The sequence below is a fragment of the Berghia stephanieae genome, chromosome 7 (genome assembly GCF_034508935.2).
Source record: "Berghia stephanieae isolate SIO BIC M18660-M18661 chromosome 7, UCSD_Bste_1.3, whole genome shotgun sequence".
Classification (NCBI taxonomy): domain Eukaryota; kingdom Metazoa; phylum Mollusca; class Gastropoda; order Nudibranchia; family Aeolidiidae; genus Berghia; species Berghia stephanieae.
In genome coordinates, this window is record NC_088366.1 from 44137041 (window position 1) to 44162709 (window position 25669).

General features: G+C 35.5%; 1 protein-coding gene across 2 annotated transcripts in view; it reads left to right on the forward strand.

Annotated features, from left to right (window-relative positions):
- Positions 1-24665, forward strand: part of LOC144977317 (BBSome complex member BBS4-like) — a 26569-nt gene extending 1904 nt beyond the window's left edge. Inside the window, exons 2-16 of one of the 2 annotated variants that reach the window (XM_078922391.1) lie at positions 46-157; positions 544-687; positions 1120-1231; positions 4841-4913; positions 5806-5859; positions 6206-6333; positions 8463-8517; positions 9241-9462; positions 9813-9984; positions 11173-11242; positions 15607-15745; positions 16764-16884; positions 17243-17318; positions 19284-19498; positions 20518-24665. In XM_078922391.1, coding sequence (XP_078778517.1) covers positions 46-157; positions 544-687; positions 1120-1231; positions 4841-4913; positions 5806-5859; positions 6206-6333; positions 8463-8517; positions 9241-9462; positions 9813-9984; positions 11173-11242; positions 15607-15745; positions 16764-16884; positions 17243-17318; positions 19284-19498; positions 20518-20711 — 1887 coding nt within the window. In that variant the 3' untranslated portion in view covers positions 20712-24665. Of the gene's footprint in view, positions 1-45; positions 158-543; positions 688-1119; positions 1232-4840; positions 4914-5805; positions 5860-6205; positions 6334-8462; positions 8518-9240; positions 9463-9812; positions 9985-11172; positions 11243-15606; positions 15746-16763; positions 16885-17239; positions 17319-19283; positions 19499-20517 lie in introns of both variants that reach the window. The other variant, XM_078922390.1, reaches the window with a different exon arrangement.
- The last annotated feature ends 1004 nt before the right edge of the window (positions 24666-25669 follow it).

The window sequence follows — 25669 nt, forward strand, 5'->3', positions numbered from 1 at the left end:
TAAGATAAGAAGAGAGATCAATATATCTTTCAATTTTAATTTTAGAAGCCCCTTGATGAAGGAGAAAAACAAGAGCCTCCAATTAGAGATGTATCAGCCAATGCCCCATCCATTCCAAGTGTTGCTGCTCCACCTGCTAAACCAAGACCAAAGAAAGGTAGGTTTGGTTTAGGCTTCAGAGCATGAGAAGTGTTTTTATTATTATTATATATTATTATTATTATTAGTAGTAGTAGTAGTAGTAGTAGTAGTTGTTGTAGTAGTAGTAGTAGTAGTAGTTATTTTCTCATTCAACGAATGGATGAAGAAGTTATATTTGTACAGCCTACCTAAACTTGTAGGATGGATATCAAAGATATAGAAATAACATACATTTTTCCATTTATATATTTATATTTTAAAGTTCATAGAGCACAATAAACTCATAGAAATGCCATAAATTTAGCGCTGTTTATTTTTAACGGTCCTGTTTTTATTTATAGCTTTCTGTTTATATCAAAACTTGATTTTTCATTTCTTTTATGATTATTTAATTGTTACCAGCTCCAGAAATTCCGGTTTTTGAGAGGAGAAATTGGCTGATCCATTTGCACTATGTCAGGAAAGAGTTTGACACATGCAAAGTTCTTATCAGGGAACAACTTTCGGAATCGGGTGGCATGTGTGAATATGCTGTTTACATTCAAGGTAATGCTGCTGTTATATGTTACACATAAACTAGGGGTGGACTAAGTTGAAATATCTAATTGATTTAAAAGATGTCCACTGTTATGGTACAATATCCTTTTCGTCATTCATATTATATTTGTCATATTTTCTCCAGATTATCTTATATAATACATTTCATTGAAATCCCCCTTGCATGTAATAAATTAGGAATGAGATTTATATTTAATCTTATTTTTTTTAATGGAAACTTTCATTTTCAGAGCCATCTCACATCATCTTATAAACCATAGGTCTGACAATTTCATTGACTGGATCTTTATAAGATTTTTAAAAAAATTGGATTAGTTTGTCTTGTAGATTTTAGGAGAATAATCTCCTAGAAAATTATAGGATGCTACGAGTCATAGTGACCCAATTAGTCATAATCAATGTTCATGTCTTTTTCTCCAGCATTGATACTGAGACAAGAGGGAAAAATTCAGGAATCCATGGATTTGTTCCAGACATGTTCTCTCCTCAACCCACAAAATCCAGAAAATCTTAAACAAGTGGCCAGATCGCTGTAAGCTTTTTATTTATTTAGTTTAGTTGTTTCTCTTTGCATGTGTTTATTTCTTTGAGCATTTATAATCGTTTAATAGATATAAATAGATCCTTTAGCTTTACCTTGATTACAGGGGAACTCAAACCTAGGGTCACAATGGAAATATCATGACTCTAAAAAAAACAAGCATTTATATAGCACAATATCCACTAAACGTGCTCAAAGTGCTTTACAGGGGTCCCTAGAAAAACAGCAGCATTTAACATGTACAACAAGACATGGCGCCTGTTAGGAGATATTACAATTTTTTCCAACAGAGACAGTGCTGTTAACAGCCAGGTAATCATTTTACACCTGAGTACAGTGAGAGAATGTGAGTAAAGAGATTTTTCCAAGGACTCAACTATGTGCCAAGCGAGGCTCGAACCCAGGACCTTCTGATCCAAAAGCGAGTGTCATACCTAGCCACATGGCTAGATTGAGAGTTCCTTAAAGGATACTCTAGACCACTAAGCAAGAGAGTGTGAAAGAGCTAGTATTTATAATTAATTATAAATGTAAGAAATAAATGTGTCACTGAGGTGTAACGATAGCATTTCTGGCTTGCTTTGACCATAATACTTTCAAGATTTCATCTTCCAACCACCACATATAGTAGTAGTAGTAGTAGTAGTAGTAGTAGTAGTAGTAGTAGTAGTAGTAGTAGTAGTAGTAGTAGTAGCAGCGGCGTGGCGTATTGACGGCGTATGGTGGTGCCATGATTAGAAGAAGAAAAAAATTCTAAAACAGTGAACACGGTTAAGAGGAGAGAGCACATGTTAAAAACTCTCTTTTTTGGAAGGGTGGGGGGAGGGTCGATGGTTTCTACGAGTGGACAAAACTCACAAAAACAAATAATTCATGAAAACATCAAGCCACAACACTGAGATACAAGTCCGTATGAAAAGGTCTTTGTAATTATTCTTTGTCCCCCATTTAAAGGATTGGTTTTGGTCGATAATGCAATCAATATGTGATAAATGTAAATCAAAAGAGAAAAAAAAAACCTATGACAGAAATTACATACTTTTAGTACTTGTAAAGAAAATCTGCACGGCGATGTTTCATCTCTGCAAATCTTTTTATAATGTGTTTATTGAAATTTGGAATGGCATCTATTTCAGCTTTGTGAATTGACAGAATCATTAACGAATTTAACTGCTCTGTGTTTCATTGAATTTCGCAAGAAATTTTTCACTCTTTTAAGGGTGCTAAAACAACGTTCAGGAGGTTAAGAATTACGATGGAAGTGGTTAAGGTCACTATAGCCTATAGATGTCCATGATTTGTCAGTGTTTGTTGTATCTGTAAAAAGTAGACAATAAAAACAAAAGAAACGTTTTTTTTGTGAGCCATTCATGCCTGTCATACCATGTCACTGAAAAAGAGCGTTTTCGAGATTTCCACACCTGTGTTAATTCAAAATCAGTTGGTTGGTGAGGAACTAGTCTTTTTATTTCTAATTTGTCATCTAGTGTCCATCTCCCAAACAGGTCGGTGAAGTAAAGAGTCAACTTGATTCATTGCAAATCATTGTTTAACAAAACAAAACTTCAAAGTATATCTCAAATAATGGAAATCAGTGGACTACGATTAATGATTGCACAAATAAAAGGTAGATTCAGATCTTAAAGCATCACAAAGAAAAAATCACTCCACTTAAGTACTTAAAAAATCCAAAAACACACCAAAGTATAACTGTTGACAATCTTTGCTTTCTTTCTCTGACTTACACAAATACACACGCACAAACAAACACACACACACACACACACACACACACAAATAAACACTCATACACACGTAACCATCAACTCGGCGCTACAAGCAAGAAAAATATCGGTAAATTCGTCCACAATGCTTCGTTGCAAAGAATTACTTTATTCAATAATCGTGAAAAAGAGTTGGGGGGGGGGGGGGGGGTTGATATGTCATATTTTTAAGTTTTATGTTGTCTTTCTTTGCTGCTTACAAATAAACTTGACAATGATCAGTGTTTTTGACAGTTAATGTAATATTTTGGATGGCCGAAGTTACCCTAATTTGGCGCATCCCCCCGTCCAACGGTGGAGCTCTCAGATCCTGGCACAAGTCGAGGGGTTTTCCGCTATTTGAAGATAGTATAATTCAACCCAGTTTCTCGCTCAATCAGCTGTAGCGATACTAAAGGATAGAGCATTAACTGGAGCTTGGATTGCTTTGCACCACGGTGTTTGATTTAGTCACTACTTCGCGCAGTGATGTCACCAACACACGAGTCGGTGCAGTGCGTGATTCGGAATCTTGAATAGAGTGGAGACTAAAAAGGCAGTATGTTGTTGGCGAGTTGGCGAAAGACTGTGGAGTTAAAATTTCTCAGTTTTATTTTTTATTAAATTATGCTGTTAATGATTTTTAAAAGATTGGTACGGTGCCTGGCACCATTCGATCCAATGGCCCCACGCCACTGAGTAGTAGTAGTAGTAGTAGTGTAGGTGGTGGTGGTGGTGGTGGTTATTTTCTCATTCAACGAATGGATGAAGAACTTATATTTATATAGCCTACCTAAACTTCTAGGTTGGATATCAAAGATAAAGAAATAACATTTTTCCAGGTATACATTTATATTTTAAAGTTCATAGAGCACAATAAACTTATAGAAATTTACTGCTGTTTCTTTTGAACGGTTCTGTTCTTATTTATTATTACTTATAGTGCAGGTTTACAAATTTAAAGTGTGCATTACCATTTAAAAAAAAAATTATATTGTCCTATTTACTTGCATGTCCCAAAATCATAAAGATTGGTATAGGATTTATCTTCTAAAATGATCAAATTTGACTCATTACGACATTAAAATAACGTGGTTTGGATAAGCTTTCAAACTACTGAATTTATAGCAACCAAATTATTAAAGTCTGTATGTATTAAAACCCATAATATTCAATGTTAGCATTTGTTTTTAAAAAAACGTATAGACTGTTTTTGACTCACTAATGATCGGTTTATGGTAGAAAACATTCACACATTTGACTACAACTTGAAATGGAGCGATAGCAATATTCTCATGAAATATTTCTCTAGCTATCGAGGGATTCCTCTGGTAGATATTGTTAGAGATTAAGATTTGGTCAAAGATTGGGCTCAGCTTGTCAAATATAATGATAAACAAAAAAAATTATGAATAAAGAATATGTCAATTGTATCATAACGGATATTATGATTTTCTCAATATTGATTCACCTTACTTTAATCACCAGAGGTGAGGGGAATCAAGTTAATCTTTGAAAAAGATGTCCATTTATTGTTAATTTTTTAAAAAGATGATAAATTAATTCATTTATGTAGCATATTTACACATTTTCACTATGTTCAATATGCACTGAGAGGGGGGGGGTTGTTGTGTTTGTTTTGTTATGTTTTTTTGTTTGTTTGATTTTTGTTTTATTTTGTTGTTGTTTCTTTGGGGAGAGGTTTTTTGGGCATTTGTAATCGCTGCCCATAGCCATCATTCACACCTTAGCTTAGTAGACGTTAAGTACGGAAAGGACATAACACCTGTAGAGACGTCATCGCCTATATAAATATTGTATTCATATGTATTTTCAGTTTCCTGTTAGCGAGACACAAGGCTGCCATAGACGTTTATACTCAGGCTGCTCAGATCAGTGATAAGGACTGGGTAAGAGTTTCATTAATCTAATTGGATAGGGTCTTTTGACCTCACATTATGAGCTGAGGTGGTCGCTGTCATTGTCGTTTTTCCCTCTCTATCTGTTTTCCCTTCCCACATTGCTCTGTCTCCATGTCATGTTATGATTCGTTACGATACAACCAACATTTTTCTTATTATGCTTTCTTTTGTACATCATAAAATTTACAGAAAATGAACAGTGTGTTGTAGAGCATGTTTTGCTAAAGAAATTGTGTATTGCAAGAATTTTATTGCTATTATGTGTGAGTGATCAAAAATCTATTTTGTGTTAGTTGGGTGTGAAGTTGTGGGAAAAATCTTGAAAATGCTGGCTGAAAAGAGAGGGTTAAACTTGTTGACTTGCCATTAGAGGTAAGCAATTTAATTTTATGTCTCAAATGATGAATATTTTTGAGTAATTGAAACAAGCATTAATTATATAAGAACATCAAATGTAGGCCGATTTATTTGAAATTCTACACGCTGCGCATTATTTCTCCTTTTCAGCTATTTTCCTCCTTTTTCAAATTTTTTTTTTGATATTTGAACTAATCTTCTATACCTTACTTTTTCTTGGATGCGTTTAACCACAGATCCACATTTTAAAAAAATTTCCACTATCTTCCCTTTTACTGGTGCTGAAATTACTTTAAATGTGTCGCAAGCGACATAAAACCCTAGGAAATAAAGCATTAGCATTTTCACACCACTAGGATTAATTGGATTTAATTAATTAATTTGATTAATACCATCCAATTTTGTGTTCAATTTTTTTGAAATAGTTGTATTTTCCCAGTTATAAAACATTTTATCATATTAAGATCAGTTTGTGTCTCAAAAGGAACTCTCTTTTTTTAGCTATACATTTGTTTAATTTCAGGAAATTTATCACAACCTGGGCGTCTGCTATATGTACCTAAGAGAATTTCAGAAGGTAAACTATGAATTGTGGGGATGGGTTTTTTGTTTTATTTATTTTCCTTTTTCATTGTATTTGTGTTGGTTTTTTTGGGGTATTTTTGTTGTTTTTTTTTTTAGTAGGGGGAATGTACAGGTGCCCCTATCCTCCAAATATGTGTTAAATATAGATTTAACATTGCGACAAGATACAACAGATTATTGTAACTATTTAAATGGATTTTGTGTTAAGCTCGTATCACGTTCAACGTGAATAAAAATCAAACAAATTTGTTTCATTGCATATTCATTGATACAATTTCTGATTATTATATTGTTTGAAATAAAGTTTTCCAATTGGCTTTTTATAAAATCTTTTTCAGTCTAAGGAGTACCTCAAACAAGCTTTATCGTGTCGGCGACATGAAGTATCATTCATTATGCTTGGCAAAATCTACCTTCTAGAACAGGATATCACTTCTGCCATTGATATCTATAGAAGTGCTGTGGAGTAAGTTTGCTAGACTTATTTTTTTAGCACCTGATTTTGATAAGATTACGTTGTTTTTTTAAATTAATAATGTCATACATAGACAAATAACAACAAGAGATGAAGTGAGTAGAACATATAACATAGAAACGATTGAGACATTGAGTATGCTCCTGTATATGGGGTGAGTTTTTAATTCAGAAAAGTGAGTGGAGCAGGCAGAGCTCTAAGAATGACCTGAGTTTGATACGAATATTTTTGTGTTCGTGGATAGCTCATACGGTAGAGTCACGCTCTCACCAGCCAGGCAGAGTTGTACCAATTAGGTCGCGGGTTCAAACCCCACCACCACCGCGAAAAAATGTTTATTCTCTATTGTCCTCTGGCACTTTTCTACTCACTTCATCTCTTGTTGTTACCAACATAAGTGCCTGCTCCACTCACTTTTCTGAATTAAAAATTCACCCCATATACCGGAGCATACTCAATGTCTCAATCGTTTCTATGTTATATGTTTGTGTTGAGAATATTGGCTATTAAGCTTAACTGCTGGCCAGGTAACTTCGTGATGGTTGTGTGATGAACCCGCGGTCTCCAGAAGTCGGTGAGAGAGAGCTCTAAGAATGACCTGAGTTTGATACGAATATTTTTGTGTTCGTGGATAGCTCATACGGTAGAGTCACGCTCTCACCGGCCAGGCAGAGTTGTCGTACCAATAAGGTCGCGGGTTGCAAAAAAATGTTTATTCTCTATTGTCCTTTGGCACTTTTCTATTCACTTCATCTCTTGTTGTTACCAACATAAGTGCCTGCTCCACTCACTTTTCTGAAATAGACAAATAACATCTTTTAATTTATTATTTTTAGCCACCATATGTTTTTCTTATAACATTGATTGATTAAGACGGCTCTCAAGTTGTCAAAATGTCTCAAATCCAAGGCTTTGGAAAAAGTCTCAGATATTTTGGCCAAAATGGAAAAAAAAGAAGCTTTGCTTTCAATAGAAACATATTGAGTTTACTATATTGATTGCTCAGTCTCAGTAATGTGACTGGCATGGGGTCTTCTGGCTTCCCATTGTAGGCGGAGAGGTCTTTTTTGGTGTGACATCTATCCCCCAGTATCTGTTTTTCCTTTCCATGTTGCTCTCCGTCTATGCTCTGGATTAAGATTTTTTCCTGCATAAGCAGGGATCTTTAACTGAGAGGGAAACAGTCAAGTTTAAAGATCCCTTTATTGAGAAAAGATGTATTTTTCCCTTTAAATCATCTCTCTGTTACGTGCTATTATAGTTTTAGTTTTGATTATATTGTACTATGTAAGAATTTGAGCATATCTTTCATAGCGGGACCCTTGGCCTGTACCTAGGTGGATGTTTAGGGAATGTCAAAAAAGGCACATTAGTGGATTGGTTGTGGAATCCTCTACTCCGTATTTGAACCAGTCCCTTTTGTCTTACTTTTTCTTTAATGCTTTTGACCTCAGATCTAAAACTTTTCCCCTATCATCTTACTTTTTTTTTTACTGATGCTAAAATGACCTAAAAGCACTGTAAACTCATATGAAAACAAACAAAAAACATCAGTAAGTTTATTAGCAACACCCATTTAAGACATCCATCGCGGTATATTAAGTGTTGCTATTGGTTCTTGGTTGTATATTTTTACATTTTTGTGCATTTGCATATATATATATATATATATATATATATATATATATATATATATATATATATATATATATATATATATATATATATATATATATATAATGTATACATTGTCGCCATAGATTCTCAACTTTATGTTTATACATTTTTATGCATGCCACGTCTGAAAACGAATTTCCGTTTTTTTAGATGAATACAGTCTATATTATTATATCATACAAAGTTTTGTGTCATCAAAATTTTTTAATACAAACATAATGCAACTTACAATTATGTAGATTTATTATTGTATGCATTAATTTAGTACAGGAAAATATTGAATTACCTTTTATTGTGACTTAATATATACCTTTTGTTTTTTCTTCTTCATTTTGTTTTGATAGTTTGCTGTTTTATGTTGTTGTTTTTTTGGTATGTTTTTTTTTAATAAAACTTTTTTTATTTTTGTATTCTTCTTTATTTTTTAAATATTTTTTTCACAGGTACTCTCCGGAAAATCCAGATTTGTTGACAACTCTTGGCCTTCTGTACATGCAGGTATTGTCTTCATTTTGCTTCATGCCAAACAACAGTCAGTAACAGACTGATACAGATAGGGATTTTATAAAGACATGAATCAAAATTCGTTTAGATCATTTTAACCTGAGCATTTATATAGAAGAGCAATATCCACTCAACATGCTCAAAGTGCTTTACAAGTGCTCCCTAGTCAACAGCGAAACTTAAAATGTAGGGCAAGACATGATGCCTGTTAGGCGATATTATATTATATTTTTTCGACAAAGGCAATGCTGTACTAATTTTACACCTGAATATAGTGAGAGAATGTGAGTAAAGAGCCTATTTCAAGGACTCAGCTATGCACTACTCAGAGCGAGACTTGAACCCAAGACCTTCCGATCCAAAGGTGAATGTCATACCACTAGACCACATAAATACTGTCTAACAGACTTACATTAAGCCCATAACTATTGCTTATACAGAAATATTAGAGAACCAAAAAAAAAGACTCCACCTGGATCAACCTTGTTCCCTTTCCTTTTGAGTTGAGCTTTGGGAAACTGTGTTTAGAAAAGAAGTAAAAAACACAGCGAAGTTAGTTGGCCAGCATTTAAGCTTCACTGTAAGCACATCACTGGCAAAAAGTTATTACATACCCGAGTTAATTTTGTAGTCATTTAAAACCATTCACCTGTTCCTTTTAGTTGTATTATTGTGTGAATCTAAACAATCAAAGATTTATTGGGCTTTCTGTTTCAGGTCAACCAGTTCCAGAAAGCCTTTGAGAACCTAGGCAATGCTATGACCTTTGACCCCAGTCACACCAAGGCTATCATGGCAGCAGGCAGTATGATGCAAAATCATTCAGATTTCGATGTAGCCCTAACCAAGTACCGCATAGCTGCTGCCAATTCTCCTGAATCTCCTCCTCTCTGGAACAACATCGGCATGTGTTTCTTTGGCAAGAAAAAATATGTGGCTGTAAGTCCTCATTTTTTTAAAGACTTTGTCAAGTGTTCCAATATTTGGTTTCATTCCTTGTTTCCCTGTCATCGCCATCATCACCATTATTCATTATTATTGATAATACGGGGGGCAGCGTGGCTCAGCAGTATGGTCTTTGCTTTGTATTCAAAAGGTACAGAGTTCGACTACCACCTCATTATGAGGCCTCGAGCAAGTCACCTTGCCCTAGCTCACTTTGCGACGCTGCACATATATATAAAGTTTTCAATACAAAACAACTTCTTCCATACTTTTATACTTTTTATATTTAGTTTTTTATTATTTTTTTTATGACATAATCAATGGGAATTTTTTCATTTTTTCAGGCCATCAGCTGTTTGAAAAGGGCCAACTATCTGGCTCCCTTTGACTGGAAAATCCTGTACAACCTCGGTCTGGTACATCTCACCATGCAGCAATTCGCTTCTTCTTTCCATTTCATTTCTGCCGCCATTAATCTGAGGCCAGAGATGGCACAGCTCTACATGCTTTTAGCAGGTCAGGCAGTGAGAAATATCTCAGGTCAATTTTGATTCAAATGAAACATATCGCTTTAGTACAGTGGATGAGTTAGCTATTTAAGATTTGAACTAAAACAGCTCTTGACTTATAAATGTGTAAAACTTAAAGAAACAAACTTTAAATTAAAATTATTATTTTTGTTTTTTTGTTAAAAGAAAAAGAAAAACATATCCAGAAACTGTCAAGTACAAAATGATATGTACCAAAAGTTGGGCTGGAACTTGGGGTATAAGTGCAAATTCTTGACCACTGAACCATCTCATCCCCTTAGTTTATGCAGGTTGTTTATCTCAGTTTCTTTGTCATGAAACAGATAGTAATATTTGTCTGCTACCTTTTGGATAGGACATTAGTATATCGTAAATAATTTTACAGACCTTTTTCTTCATCATCTTCAAATAAATCTGACTGAGTAATAATGTCGATGTGCATATCCAGAAGAGAAAGAAACAATAATGGCACTCTCCAGATAGTCTGTAGTGCATTTTAAAGGTCTCAATAGTGCTCAGAAGCCTAGAGCTAGCTTGGGGGTGCCGGCAGCTCAACTGGCAGAGCACACGCTTCGCATGCAAAGGGGCCAAGATTGATCGGGGTGAAGTTGAGATTTTTTTCTGACGCTCTGTCCACCCAGCAATGATTTGGTATCTGGGTCTGTTAGATCTTGTAGAAAGTGCTTTGCAATAGACTAATGTCCTATCTAAGGGGTAGGGGAGGGGGGGGGGGGTTGTGTTACTGAAAAAACAAATTGATTCATTATAGATTGAAATTTGGGTCATATTTGTGACAGCCTGAATCAACCAATTAAGTCACAGGCCTCAAAAGATGTTGGTAGGCCATATAAAATAGTTCATGCTCATTGCTTTAACAATTATTGAGTCCGAATTCTGATTCATTTCAGATTTAAAGTTGGGTCATATTTGTGCAAGCTTGTATCAACCAGTTAAGTCACAGGTTTAGTTGGATGTTGGTAGCCATGTAAAAAATAGTTCATGCTCAGTGATTAAACTTTTATTAAATCTGAACGGCTTATTGTTCATACTTTGTTTTTGGTCGGTGTGCCAACTTAAATTCTTAGTTTTAAACTGATTTATTAAGGTTTTTTTTAATTTTTACTATCTAATATACATTAAAGAATAATTTGATTTTTTAAAAATTTCCTCATAGTTGCATTGACACACCTAGATGATGCAGAGAATGCCCAGCAATCTTATGAACACGCTGTTAAATTGGACAGGTAGGTGTTAGTAACACAGGTAATAATGATGTTAAAGTGATGACAAGAAGAAGAACAACAATGATGTTAATAAAATTGATAATTATTATTATAATAATCGAAATAATGTCCATAACAATAATTACAATAGTAATCATCATCATGGCTTACCCTCCTGGACGTGGCATCCACAACTGCCAACCAAAACAAGCTTCTGTCCTGCGCCATCTTTCCACATTCAGTCACTGGCTTATTCATCTTTTCGCTGATATCTTGTGACCATCTTCTTGGTCTCTCTCTTCCTCTTTTAACACCCCCCCCCCCCCCCCCCCACTACGCTCTAGAAAGAATATTTTAAGAGTGTCATGTCTCTTGATTTGTCCGAAAAAGCAAGTTTTAGTTTCTTTATCAACAATCAACCAAATTTTACAAAGGGCACGTAGCAATCTCAGACAGAGTTTTGCTGGTTAAGCTAAGAGGACCTGTAGTTGACACCAATATTATTCAAGTTTATGCACCAACAGAAGAGGCGACAGATGCAGATATGACAGAGTTTTACCATTCACTAGACAAAGCAAAACGAATGTGTAAATCACAAGAAGTCCTTATGGTAATGGGGGACCTAAATGCTAAGATTGGCAGAGGCAGAGATGGTGACATAATCGGACCACATGGACTCGGAGACAGAAATGAACGAGGAAACATCTGGGCAGATTGGTGTAGAACAAATAAATTAATGATTTCAAACACCTGGTTTCAACAACACCCAAGAAGAACCTGGACATGGCAATCACCAGGGGACAGAGCAATGAACCAGATAGACTTTATAGCAGTATCATCAAGATTCAGAAATGGCATATTAAATTGCAAAACCTACCCAGGCGCCGATGTAGACAGTGACCATGTCCCAGTTGTTTGTACAGTAAGGATAAAGTTTAAAGCTATTCAGAGAACAGCTGGTAGAATAAAGAGGGATTACAGGTTATGCAAAGACAATGGCATACAAACAAAAATTAGAGAAGAATTTGAAAATGCACTCATGATACAAAGCCAAAGTGAACCTGATAACGAAAAATGTGAAAAACAATTTGATATATTCCAAAAGTGTGTCAAAGCAACTGCAGAAAAGCATTTACCAATAGCTCAAATAAACAGCAAAAAGGAATGGATGACAAATGAAATTCTAAACCTATTTGAAGAAAGACGAAAATGCAACAGAGGGTCTGCAGAATACCAAACATTGAACAACCACATTAAATCCAAATGCATCGAGGCACACGAGAACTATCTAGACTGGAAATGCTGCGAAATCGAAAGAGAATACAAACCCAACCCCCAACAAGCTCACCAAAGAATAAAAGAACTATCAGGGAAAAGGAAAAGCAAAGCAGCAGGAAGTTGTATCCAAAACAAACAAGGGGAACTGCTATTTGAAGAACAACATATAGAAAGCCGATGGGTAGAATACATAGGCGAACTGTACAATGATCCAAATAGAAATGAACCACCACTGAAATTCAAAGAACCATTAAGCGGACCAAACATCACCAAAAGTGAAATTGAACATGCCATGGAACGAATGAGGGATGGTAAAGCAACAGGCCCTGATGAAATATCTGTAGAGGTATTAAAAAGCCTAGGAGATCTAGCAATTGATGAACTTCACATATTATTCAACAATATATACAACACTGGGAAAATTCCAGAAGATCTCTGTAACTCTATTTTCATAGCAATACCAAAGAAAGCAGGTGCAGTCAGATGCGAAAATTTTAGAACTATAAGTTTAATAAGCCACATCAACAAAATACTGTTGCGTATAATTATCAACAGGCTAAGGAATAAGATTAACCCCGAAATCACAGAAGAACAATATGGATTCCAACCTGACAGAGGGACAAGGAACGCAATATACCTCCTCCGTGTTTTAAGTGAAAGAGCTATACAGGTTCAGACCCCACTATACCTCTGTTTTGTTGACTACAAAAAAGCTTTTGATAGAGTACGCCACGAAGAAATACTAAAACAACTGCACTCCATTGGCGCTGATGAGAAAGACCTCAGACTCATGCAAACATTATACTACACCCAGCAGGCATCTATCAAAATCGGAAACTCCAGGAAATTCCATTCCTATTAAGAAAGGAGTCCGTCAAGGGTGTGTTGCCTCACCAGATCTGTTTAATGTGTTGCCTCACCAGATCTGTTTAATCTATACCAAGAAACAATCATGAGGGGCATAACTAATATGGAGGGAATAAAAGTAGGAGGTCACAACATAAATAATATAAGATACGCAAACGATACGGTACTCATTGCAACATCAGAAATCCAACTTCAAAATATTGTTGACAAAGTGGTAGTAGATAGTGAAGCCAAGAGAATGGAAGTGAATATCACCAAAACGGAATGCATGGTAATACAGAAAAACCCCGAAAACAACAACACCTGCAATATAACGATTCATGGCGAGCAACTTACCAACGTAGAAAGTTTTAAATACCTAGGTTCAATAGTGACAACAGATGGAAGATGTAACCGAGACATACGAGCAAGAATAACTCAAGCCAAACAGGCCTTCATGGACCTGGGAAACATTTTGAAAAACAAACAGATGTCGTTCGGGATTAGATTCCGAGTCTTGAAGTGCTACGTGTGGCCAATCTTGTTATACGGATGCGAAAGCTGGATTACAAATGCAGAAACACAAAAGAACATTGAAGCTTTTGAAATGTGGTGCTTGAGAAGGATGCAGACAATATCGTATACTGCACACAAAACGAACGAAGAAGTGCTAAAACAAACATACCAACAAAGGAAACTAATGCCCTTAATAGCGGATCGACAACTATCCTTTTTCGGACACATAGTAAGGAAAGATAAGAATGAATACCTGGCAAGTTGTGGAAAAATACCTGGTAAACGCACCCGGGGGAGACAAAGAAAAACACTCATAGACCAACTGAAGGGCTTCACCAACCTAACAATCCAAGAGCTGTTTGAAAAAGCAAGAGACAGGGAGGAATGGAGAGAGATAATTCATGCAGTATCCGAAGCCTGGACCAGGCATGGAACCTAGAAGAAGAAGAAGAAGTTTCTTTATCATCTGGATGAGATATGGCTCCCAAATGCCCAGGGACTCTTTCACATTATTGTTAATTTCCTTTGCTGTCCAGGGAATGCGGAGAAATTTCCGGTAGCATTTCATTTCAGATGCATTAATTTTATTTTCTTCGTTTGTTTGTGATTGTCCATGATTTACATCCATATAATGCTGTTGGAAATGTGCATGTTCTTAATATTTTCACTTGACATTGATTGATGGGTAGTCTATATCATCCTCGTATTGGCATCATAATACAAAATGGTCAATGGTGGGTTTTTTTTCAATTCCCTACATTTTAACATACATTTGTTTTCAGATTTATATGATCATCAGCCTCAGACTAATATTATGTTGGAGTTAACCAGGTGCTGAAAAAGAAAATAGTCCTTCAGATCCATTAGGCCCATAGAGCCAGAGTTTATCCTGGTGTCTATAGCATTAAATGGACAATAGCTATTGTTGGCTACCCTTTGGATAGGATGCTAGTCTATTATTGCAAACCAGGTGTTGAAATGTTAATTTAATTTTGAAATATGGAATTTTAGTTTTTTTGCACTTGAATGGAAAAAATTAAATTCTCCTCAATAATAAGACATAGTGACAAATTAGGGAACAGGCACGGGTGTAAGATAAAAGATTTGAAAACAAATGTATGAAACAGTGCTAGTTAAAGCAGAAAGAAAAATACAAAATAAAAACCATCCCAAAAAAATCAATGACATACAAACCTTACCCAAGATATCGTATTTCATCAAAAATTCAATTTTACTCTTTTAAGTCACCCTGACATAACACTGTTTGTAGCCATTGGGTCAAATATTAGAAATGTTATATTGTTTATTATATTTTTTGATAATTTGACTATTCTCAAGCTACCTTTTCACTCAAAACAAATTTTACATTGTAAATTTCAAATGATTTGTGTTTTCTCAAATGATTTGTGTTTTCTATGCAGCCATGTGGTCTTATGGTATGACACTTTCTTTCGAATCAGAGAGTCCTGGGTTTGAGTCTCGCTCTCAGTGGTGCATAGTTGAGTCCTAGAAAAATGCTCTTTACACACATTCTCTCACCATACTCAGGTGTAAAATGAGTACCTGGCCTTTAACAGTGTTGTATCTATTGAAAATAAAATTTGTAATATCGCCTAACAGGTCTCGTCCTACATGTTATGTGTTGTTGTTGGTTTGGGACCCTTGTTAAGCACATTGTGCACGTTTAGTGGATATTGCACTAGATAAAAGCTCAAGTTTGTTTTGTTTTTTTTTCTGTTCCACAGCAAAGACCCAGCGATCCCACTGAACTATGCAGTGTTCCTATTCAATGCAAAGGAATTTCGAATGGCTGGCAAACATCTTTCTCAGTACAATGTTCTCATGCAAGAACTCAAGAATGCTGGAAGAGATGTTGACCCTGAGGTTTGATTGCATATATTATATAACAAAACAAACAAAAAAATTAATAAGACAACCATTGTTTCCAACTCTTGGGAAAGTCTTAACTTTAATATTGTAAGTTTTTCTTTATCTCATTCAGATTAAACTTTTACCACATATTTTAAATGCAATTGGTCGGACGATTTATAGGTACATTCTCATCATAATCAAAGTTACTAAAATTGGTTGGAAAAATAAAAAGAAGAAAAAGTAAGAATTTTTTATTTAAGCTGGGAGAAAAATTTCATTTTTTAGGCCCTGAAAACTTTTTGATTTTAAGAGTGCTGTAACCTTTCTTCCAGATTATGAATGAAAGCTCAAGACCAGTTTCAATTTTCTTTCAAATTAAACCTGGAAATAAACTTGACAATGAGTCTTGAAGAGAATTGTAGGGTAATTTCAAGTGATCAAAGTAGACAAATGTCTCAAGAACAAAATTATCCATGTGTTCAGAGACATTTGCCTACTTTAATTACCTTTTTGATTTCGTTCCGTATGTCTTACTTTTTCTTGGTAGTTTTTGATTGTCCAGTCACCTCCTTTTTATTGACTCTGATGTGACCTTAAAGTGACAAATGTACCATAAAAATTGTTTTTGATTGTCCAGTCACATCATTTTTATTGACTTTAAAACGACCTTTAATGTCGAGAACAACAGACAATACAAAAGGAATTGTTTGGTTTTTCTTTGTTTTGTTTTTTTTTTGGGGGGGGGGGGGGGGGGGGGGGGGGGGGGGGGGGGATTTTTTTTTCTTCTTTTATTTTAACCCCTCAGTGTCCACACCAGAAGTGATTGCACCGTAGGAAGTTGTCACTGAGGCCTGTTTGATCAGGCAGAAGATACTTTGTGGTAGACTTGTGTCATATATAGATGATAGCAAGCAACTGTTCTGTTTCTTTAATATTGAGGGACCACGTTTTAGACTTTGAACATTTCTTACAGATCCGGTAAAGTAACATGCAATTTTCAAAGTCTTTTGATTTTTGTTTTCATTACTAGCTTCAGGCCCTGGCATCACAACTTGGTGCAGCTGTTCAAACAGGAGAGCTAGGCAAGCAGCCCCCGGTATCCACACTCCCTCCACCACAATTTGCTGAGAAGAAAGAGACCATTCCCAAAGGTTAGTTTGTCAATTCTGATCATGACATATTTTATTGAACATCCGACAAAGAAGAAAATTCTAAGCTCCTGTGCTGATTTATTTTATTTTGTTTTAATATTTTCATGTCGTTTATTTTATTTAGATTTAATCTTATTTCATTTTTGGATTTGGTTCAAGGTTAAGATTTTTTAAGGACCTTGATAAGCCAGGAGGCTCATATTTTTTATTTTTAATTTATCAGTGTGTGTTTGTGTGTGTGTGTGTGAGTATGCATGTGTGTGTGTGAGTATGTGTGTGTGTTTGTGTGCCAATAAATACTATAAAAGGAATTATCAATTTGCTTTGACCAAAACTTTCCATCTTTCTGTTGCAGCAGGCCCTGAGCAAATCTTTTCCCCGACAGCTGAAAGAGCTGGATCTAGATCTGACGCCTCTATGCAACAACCTTACAGGTAATTCCTTCTTTTGGAAATATTGATAAGTAGTTCAGATATTCTGCCTTCTTTTTCAAAGAACACAGTATGTGCTATTTGGCTAACATTGGATATACGGTACTATATAATTTTTTAAACGGCAGAATTGATGTCAAACAATGAATTAGTTTTACTTACACTCCAGCACGGTTCCTTGAACACACGGTTTCGTCGTACTCATTTAATTTTTTTCCTTATTATTCTTTGTTATCATTCCATTCCTTCTTCGAACTAATTTCACCCAACCAACGTATTTAAAAAATTAATTAATTAAAGGTTTTTTTTGTGTATTTTTTTTTTTGTTTTTGTTTTTTTAAATGCCCCAGGTGATTTCAATGACTGATGATTTACTGTGACATTGACAGTTACATATGTCTGTATCATGTGTATCTATCTACAATGCAGGTTGTGTATACAGTATGGTACACGCAGACACACAGCCACTCGCACACCCCATTGCAGTTTTGCATAACGGTCACTTCTCAGGTTATTCTTATGACCTTGCCATTCATACTAATTTCAATGCCATGCGCCATGAATTGCTAATGGTTGACTATGACGGCTGATGGATGTTGAGATACAATAACCCACACACACACACATACACAAAACCCATGTATAAAGTTATCTCCCTCAACAATTCAATAAAGATATTAATAAAAAAATTCCCTTTATTTATCCTCAAGCGAAAAATTGTCTTAGGTAAGACTGGAAAAACTAAGTGTCAGCCACAGAGCAGTGGAGCAAAATAAGCCAGCGAGTTGTGGCTTGCTGGAGGTCACATAACGCAGTGGATTTTCAAACTCAGTATCTTCGGGTACGAAGCAAATATCATAACGCTGAGCCACCCTTCCCCCCTCCACTCCCCTCTTCATCAAGTAATTTTGACAAGGCACGGTTTCCTCGAATGTTTTTGCATGTCCTGAGGAGTTTGAGGAAACAGTGCTGGAGTGTATATGAAATAATGTCACATGCAAACACAAATAGAGAGAGAGAAGAGTAAGAGGAAGCTAGAGAGAGAGAGATTGGGGGGAAATATTGGGAAATAATATTATGAAGTTAACATCAGCCTCTGGATTTCAGAAAATATTACAAGATTGAAATGTCTTAGTTATCCAACAGAAAAGTGTAGCATTTTTTCAGATTACTTTACTAGTTACTTAATTTTACTCTTTAAAAAAAAAATGAATTCAGTTTAGTCGTGTTTTACTTAAAATATAATTACAAAGATTTTAAACCCATGATAATTTTCAATATTGCTTTTTTTTCCTCAAGTGAAAAAAGATTACATTTTGCCTTGGAATCGTGTCATATTCTTTGTTGCTTATTTTTATTGCAGGTCAGGGATAGTACAAAGATTCAGTGCTAGCTCAATGTACGGCATAAAACATTTGAGAATTACTTTTTTTTTTGGTTCTTAAAACTTCTACTTCTACTATATGAAGTGTAAACTAAAACCAATTCTTTTGGATTTGTGTTTTTTGTCTTTGTGGTTTAGCGTTTTCAGATTTTTGAACAGAGAATTAAAATAGTTTGTTTTTGTTCTTTTTTAACAGGGAAAAAAGTTATTTCTTAATTGTTTCTGGTTTATTTATCAGTATATTTTTTATTGCTTTAACCAGTTCTCACTTTTCTAGAAAGTTGAATCATGATTTCAAAACAGATTGAGCTGGCAACTATGCTCCTCTGAGGAATGGTATTTTGCCTGTTCGATGAAAGTACTTTACAATATTCAAATATTAGCTAGCAATAATGTCTGTTTAAATCTACAGAAACCAGGATAAACTCCATCTCCTGGGGCATAATGTCTCTGAAGGATTGCTAACTTTGTCACAAATGTTGCGTTGTTAACAATAAACTGTAAATGAGTATATGGAGGACTTGAAAATTGTATAAGTATCCCTCAACAAGTGCATGTCATGTTTGCAATTGGATTTTTACCAGAATGTCAAGTCTTCACACAGAGGAGGAACCAGATGTGATGGACCAATCACCTGTCACACCTTCTCTGATGGCACGGGCAGAGGTGCCGTCAACTGCAGTAGCCACGCCTGCTGTCCCTGTAGATGAGCGGGTACTGGCTCCGCCTCCAGAATTTGGAGATAACTCTTCCTCTGGAATGCCATCTGCTAGGGTGTTAGCACCTCTTGCTCCTTTAGGTAAATATTTCTTTTAAACACCGAAAGAACTCATTACTTTTATATGAGCTTTCAATCTTGACTTTTCATATCTTACTCATTAAGCTCATTTTTTGTTTGTTTTTTCTCAATATGACATAACTTTAGGATATGTCCTTAATTTAATATAATACATTTTTTGCTGTGGTTTGTTTTAATCCTGGTTTCTGTCTTCTCTTGGATTCCCTATATTTTCAGTACAGTTATCTTATTCAATCTACATTAGTACCATTGCTACTAACACCATCTGTATCGTTTAAATGAGCTGCTTATGTTGTTATGACTTATACAAGTTACATATTTGATAGTTCCTCAGTTGTAGCGGTTGTTATAAAATTAGTAGTCAGAAAGCAGATGCTACTCTTAGCAAGTACCCAATGTCAAGTTTAGAGGCATAGTGAAATCATTACCTGCTTGTCTCTTATGCCTCAAATTTGTTGGGGGTTTTTTTTTGGTGGGGGGGGGGGGGAGGGGGGGTTATTATTAAAATGTTTTTTTGTTTTTTTTTGTTGAATAAGCAAGTAGTTAGGTATATTCTCTTAATGGCTTCAACCCTCTAAAAAAAAAAAGCAAATAACCAATTTTCTTGGCTAATGTCAGTGTCTGCATGATATTTTGAAGAAGAATGTCTTTTCCAATATAGATACAAATCCGTTCAGAAATGAAGAAATGTCTTGTGTTCATTTGATACCAAAATTGGCCAAATTCTAACTTTATTTCATCCAGAATTAGATTTTTTTAAACGAAAACTAATAATAAGATTTTCAGAAATGTTATTATTCGAATAAGAAAATGATATGAGACCGAATTGAGCTTCACTACATCTATTACAAGTGTCAGCTTATAGAAACAAGGGTGGGAGTTCTGCACTGTGTGCTGATACTGATTATTTTTCAGAAAAATTAGGATTTTTTATGTTCTAAAATATGCCAAATTTTTGTTTCTTTCCTTGGTTTAGTTAACCCAATGATTAAAAAACCCAAACTCATTTTCATTTCCAGGAGGACCACAAGCAGGATCGATGGGTGCAAAAGGTTCATTGCCAGCTATCAGGGGAGGGGGCCGTTTGCCAGGTCTGGATGATGCCCCTCTACCCCCTACACATAACCCTGGTGATTCTGATGACGATATAGAGGCGCAGTTAGAGGGTGTGACATCATCTGCCAGGAAAAAGCAGGAGTCGTTTGCTTTATGAGCTATTGTGTTTGTTTTCAATAGGGTTTATGTTCTATTTGATATCTTGAGCACATTCATATATGATGCAATCTTCATGTTTTACACTGTGATAGATATGGTACTGATTCGGGTGTGTCTGACTTTTCCGTGGGGTCACCTCCTTCAGCTGACGTATGGTGTCATGGAATTTATTTTCTCTCTAAATCGTTTTCTAAAACTTTAAAAAAGCCAATCTTTTGTACGCCATGGTAAGGAAAATGGATAATCCAATATTGACAAAAACACACAATTTCAAATAACTGATAATTTCCTCACATACTATGCATCAGATGAAAATAAAAATAGTCGGGTGCCAATTGGAGGGGAGCTAAGTTGATAGAACACTAAGACCTGAATCAGTCCTGGGTTAAATTAAGGGTGTTTATTGTTTACACTTTCCTGTACACCCAGAAATCATTGTGGGGGAAAGTGCTATCTTATTGATGAGAATCCTATCTAAAGGGTAACGAGCAATGATTACTGCCTGTTTAGGCTCTGACTCAGGGACAAACTACATGGGCACTGAAGGTCCAAGTATCCGGATATAAGTTTTCAAGATGCTGGACTAAATATCTATGAATGCAAAGTTGTAGTCACAAAAAATTAATAAATGAAGATGAGTCGTTTAGACATTTTAACAATGATATTCTGATTAAGGTGTTGATTAAGGTGTTGATGGCATTTTTGATATTTTACTTCATCATCGTAAACTTTAGCTTTTTTTAAATATAGAACAATATCTCCTAAAATTTAGCGTGTAACAAGGGGTCTCTAGCCAACAGCACCACTTAATATGTAGGACAAGACATGATGCCTGTTAAGTGTTATTATAATTTTTCAGACAGAGACAACACTGATAACGGCCAGGTACTCATTTTATACCTGAGTATGGTGAAAGAATGTGAGTTAACTTTTCCAAGGACTTAACTATGCACTGTTTGGCACTCAAACTCAGGGACATTCTGATCCGAAGGCAACTGTTATCCCACTAGACCGCATAGCCTTTGACAAGAAAGCTGTTCCGATAGACTTCAGTCTTGATTTTGATGTTCTACAGCTTCTTGAGCATCTGTCGACGAGCATACTTTCACCATTGACAGTTTTGTACTTGATCAGGAGCTATGGTGGTATTGCATCATTGAACTGCAAAACAAATAGCCTAAAGTAGTCCTTCAGAACTATAAGGCCCATGGAACTAGATTTTATCCAAGTTTCTTCATTTTAAATGGACAATAACAATTGCTTGTTACCCTTTAGATAAGATGCTGTTTCAAACTCAAAGCAGCTGTTTGCCAGATTGAACAGACACAGATACCCAATCACTGCTGAGTGGACAGGGGGGTCCAGAAAAAATATCTCAACATCACTAGGGATCGATTATGATCTCTTTGCATGGGAAACGAGTGCTCTACCAACTGAGCTATAGTGACCCGTACTGCAACTTTTCATCATCAATTTCTTAACAATAACCATGGTTAATTTCTTTTTCAAATTTTTTTGTTTGACTAAATCCATCGTTCTATCTGGCAAATAATATGTACTTGACCTGCAATAATAGAATAATATCTTCCTTTATAGAGTCAAACATGGTGGGGAAGAATTTGGCAAATATGACCATAATTAAACGTAACCAATCAAAACAGTTTTATGTCGGGTTAAATTAAAAGCTGAAAATTTACTGCCAAAAACATGGGAATTTGGTTGTACTTTTGTTTTAATGAGAAATACTATGATCTTTCTTAATTTAGATCCACATTTTGTAGGTAGTCCTTCAAAGCCATTATGCCCATAGAGATAGTTTATCTTAGTTTCTATAGCGTAAAACAGACAATAGCAATTGCTTGCTACCCTTTGGATAGGATGCCAGTCTATCACAAAGTACTTTCTGCCAAATCTAACAGACCCAGCTACCCAATCACTGCTGGGTGGACAGGGAAAGCTAGAAAAATAATTCGACTTTATCTAGGATCAATCTCAGTTCCTTTTGTGTTTGGAGTGAGTGCTCTACCAACCTACCAACTGAGCTATCGGGGAATCCACTTTTTGACACCTGGTTAAATCTGAAATAAAACAGGATTTAGGCAAGGGGTCACAATATCAATTGATCTCAGTCATCCAGTCACTACAGATATTTATCACATCCACTTCCGTCCTTTTATCTATTTATACCTCTTGAAAATGATAATGATACTGTGGTATCAAATATAAATATTATGGCGTTGTTTTTTGTTGTTTTTTTTATTTGTTTTTTGTGGGGTTTTTTGGTCAATAAACGTTCAACATTCCAGAAGTGTATCAAAGACATTAATAAATGGTAGGTTTTCAAGTGTTAAAGCGATGAGATGGGGGGGGGGGGGGGGTGGAAAAGGGAGAGAAGTAATCTGAAAATGGGTGAATCACATTTTTGCTCAAATTTTAATAATATCCATTGTTAATCGAAAGGAAAAAAAGAACAGCTTTGACACTTTTACATACATCCAAGTATACAACTGACTTTGGAGCACCTGCACAAATTTTTGAACAAAAAAAAGCTTCTGAAAAAGAAGAAGGTTTCGGGCTCAAAATCCTTCAAGTATTAAGTGGGGGTTTACTGAAGCTGTTTTATTCATTTTCGTTCAACACTTTTAATTGTCCACCAATTCCTGCAGCTTTAGTATTCGCTGGAAGCATCGGCATAGAAGTTTTTGTTGTATATTTGTACGGTTGAACTGGATAAAACCGTGGCATGTAAAACCATTGATTTTCACCTTTATTATTTTATATACAAAAGGCCTCTGCTGTGGGAGTATTCAGTGAGCAATTGTGACAGGAATTGCAAGTTATCTTTTGTTTTCATTGTAAATTATAAAACTTAAAGCACAATTTGAAAAACGCTAAAAAAAAGCAACAATTTAAGTTAAAATTATTTTTAAATAATGACTTACTGGTCTAGTTATGGTCGAGTATGGTAAATGTTAAAAATATATTGAAGGATGAATCAATGCTAGAGGGCCTCCAATAAATTTTGAATGTAACAAGTCCCATCCGTATTAGAGAAAAACTGTTGGTCCTATCAGCACTGTTATACCATGGTTCGATAGATGTGACTGATTGCCTCCGTATGATAATGTGTCAGGATAGACGAAAATCTGAAAAATTGAATTGAAGTCAAAATAATAGGAAGTGGGAAATTTGTTGATCTCAATTTAAGAGACTCCAACCGTTGTAACCAATAGTCTGGATTTATCTGAGTTTGTAGAGATCTGAAAAGGTTGTATCAAACAGTGCCAGACACACCTTTTCATATTTTTATCTCTAATTTATCACTTTGATTTTGATGTCATTTGAGTTTGTATAGCATTTTGAATGGACAATATCAATTGCTCGCCATCTTTGGATGTTAAACGAGTGCTTAATCAATTGATCTATTGCGACTCCCTTCTTACTGATGATGCCAATTCAAATTTCCTCTTTTTGACTTTAAGTTCAATCTTTGACTTCTGGCTCACCCCGACATAATACTGAGTTTCAGTCAGTGGGTCACGTCTTTGAACTTTGACCATTGTACAATGTGGATCTTGAACTTTGACCATTGTACAATGTGGATCTTGAACTTTGACCATTGTACAATGTGGATCACTTATGTATATGATAGGGAGCTAAAATGGGAATGAAAAAAATCCCACAGGAATTTTTTCTTGAGGGTCTATCTAGAGAAAAGACAGAGATAACCCTGGCAGAGTATAGCACTTCAACGCTGCAAAATTAGGAAAAAGGCTAAGTTCCTTGCTAAAGAAAAAAAAATGAGAAAACCATTCATTTGTAAGGGGGTTCTCAGATTATATTTATTCATTTATTTATTTATTTAATTTCAATTAAACTACATCTAAATTTGAGGTATGTGGGATTTTATTTTTGTGATTAATTTGATGTGAATAAAATATAATGAAATATAGGTATTTGATTTATGAGTTGGTTTTCTTGTGTTGGTTTTCCTAATCCTGATATCTTTGAGCTTGTGCTCTTATGCGCTGGTTTTATTGATCCGTGTAATATTAGCAAGATGATATTCTTAATGTCTACCCACTCAAACCAGATTCAGATATTAAAAATATGGTGGATTAGACAGAGAGGAAAAGGCGTAATGGTTAGAGGAGTGCAGGAGCTTAGGAGAATAGGACAAGTCGTATGTACTCTACAACTTGACAATGAATGTATAATATTCACTTCTTTAATAAGGCGGATCCCCTTTTAGGACGTAACCTCCCAAATAGCCAGACGGATCTCCTTTCTGATTTTTCACTGTGTAATGTATTCTGCCTCTGCGGTTGTTCTCACTATCCCCTCTGCTAAATCTTGAGACCACCTCCTACTTCTCCTTGGCCTCCTCTGCTCTGTACCTTTTTCGTTGAATCGTGTCTTTTGATGTGACCAAAATATGACAGCTTTAGTTTAGGGTTGACATAAGCTGGTGGTCTTTCAGGTCTATTCTTTCCCAGACACAAATATTTGATGTCTTGGCTTTCCATTGGATTCTTTTGACTCTTCCTCTAAAATATATTAATTCTCTTTTCATCTACCTTTGTATGATTCACAGCCGTATGTTGCTATGTGGAAAATGCAGGTTTCTAATAATCTTTTCTTGTTGAGCTGCCCCTGGTACTTCCGCGCTGGGGACATTGCAGTCATTTCAGATGACGCAAGAGCCAATCTGCGTCTTCTCTCCCGACCTAACTTGCCATCTGCCGATATTCTTGAGCCAAGATAAAGAGAAAAAAAAAAAAAAAGAATTTTTTAACAGTTTCGGGTTATTGCCCGTCGATTTGCAATGGAATCTGCATAAAGTCAACCTTTACTTAAAGTCAACACTGTAACGTGTTACCATTATAATACGAGTTGGTTTCAACTATAAGGTCTGAGCGTAAGCAGTGTTTTAAATGCAATAAACAAAGAAGATTA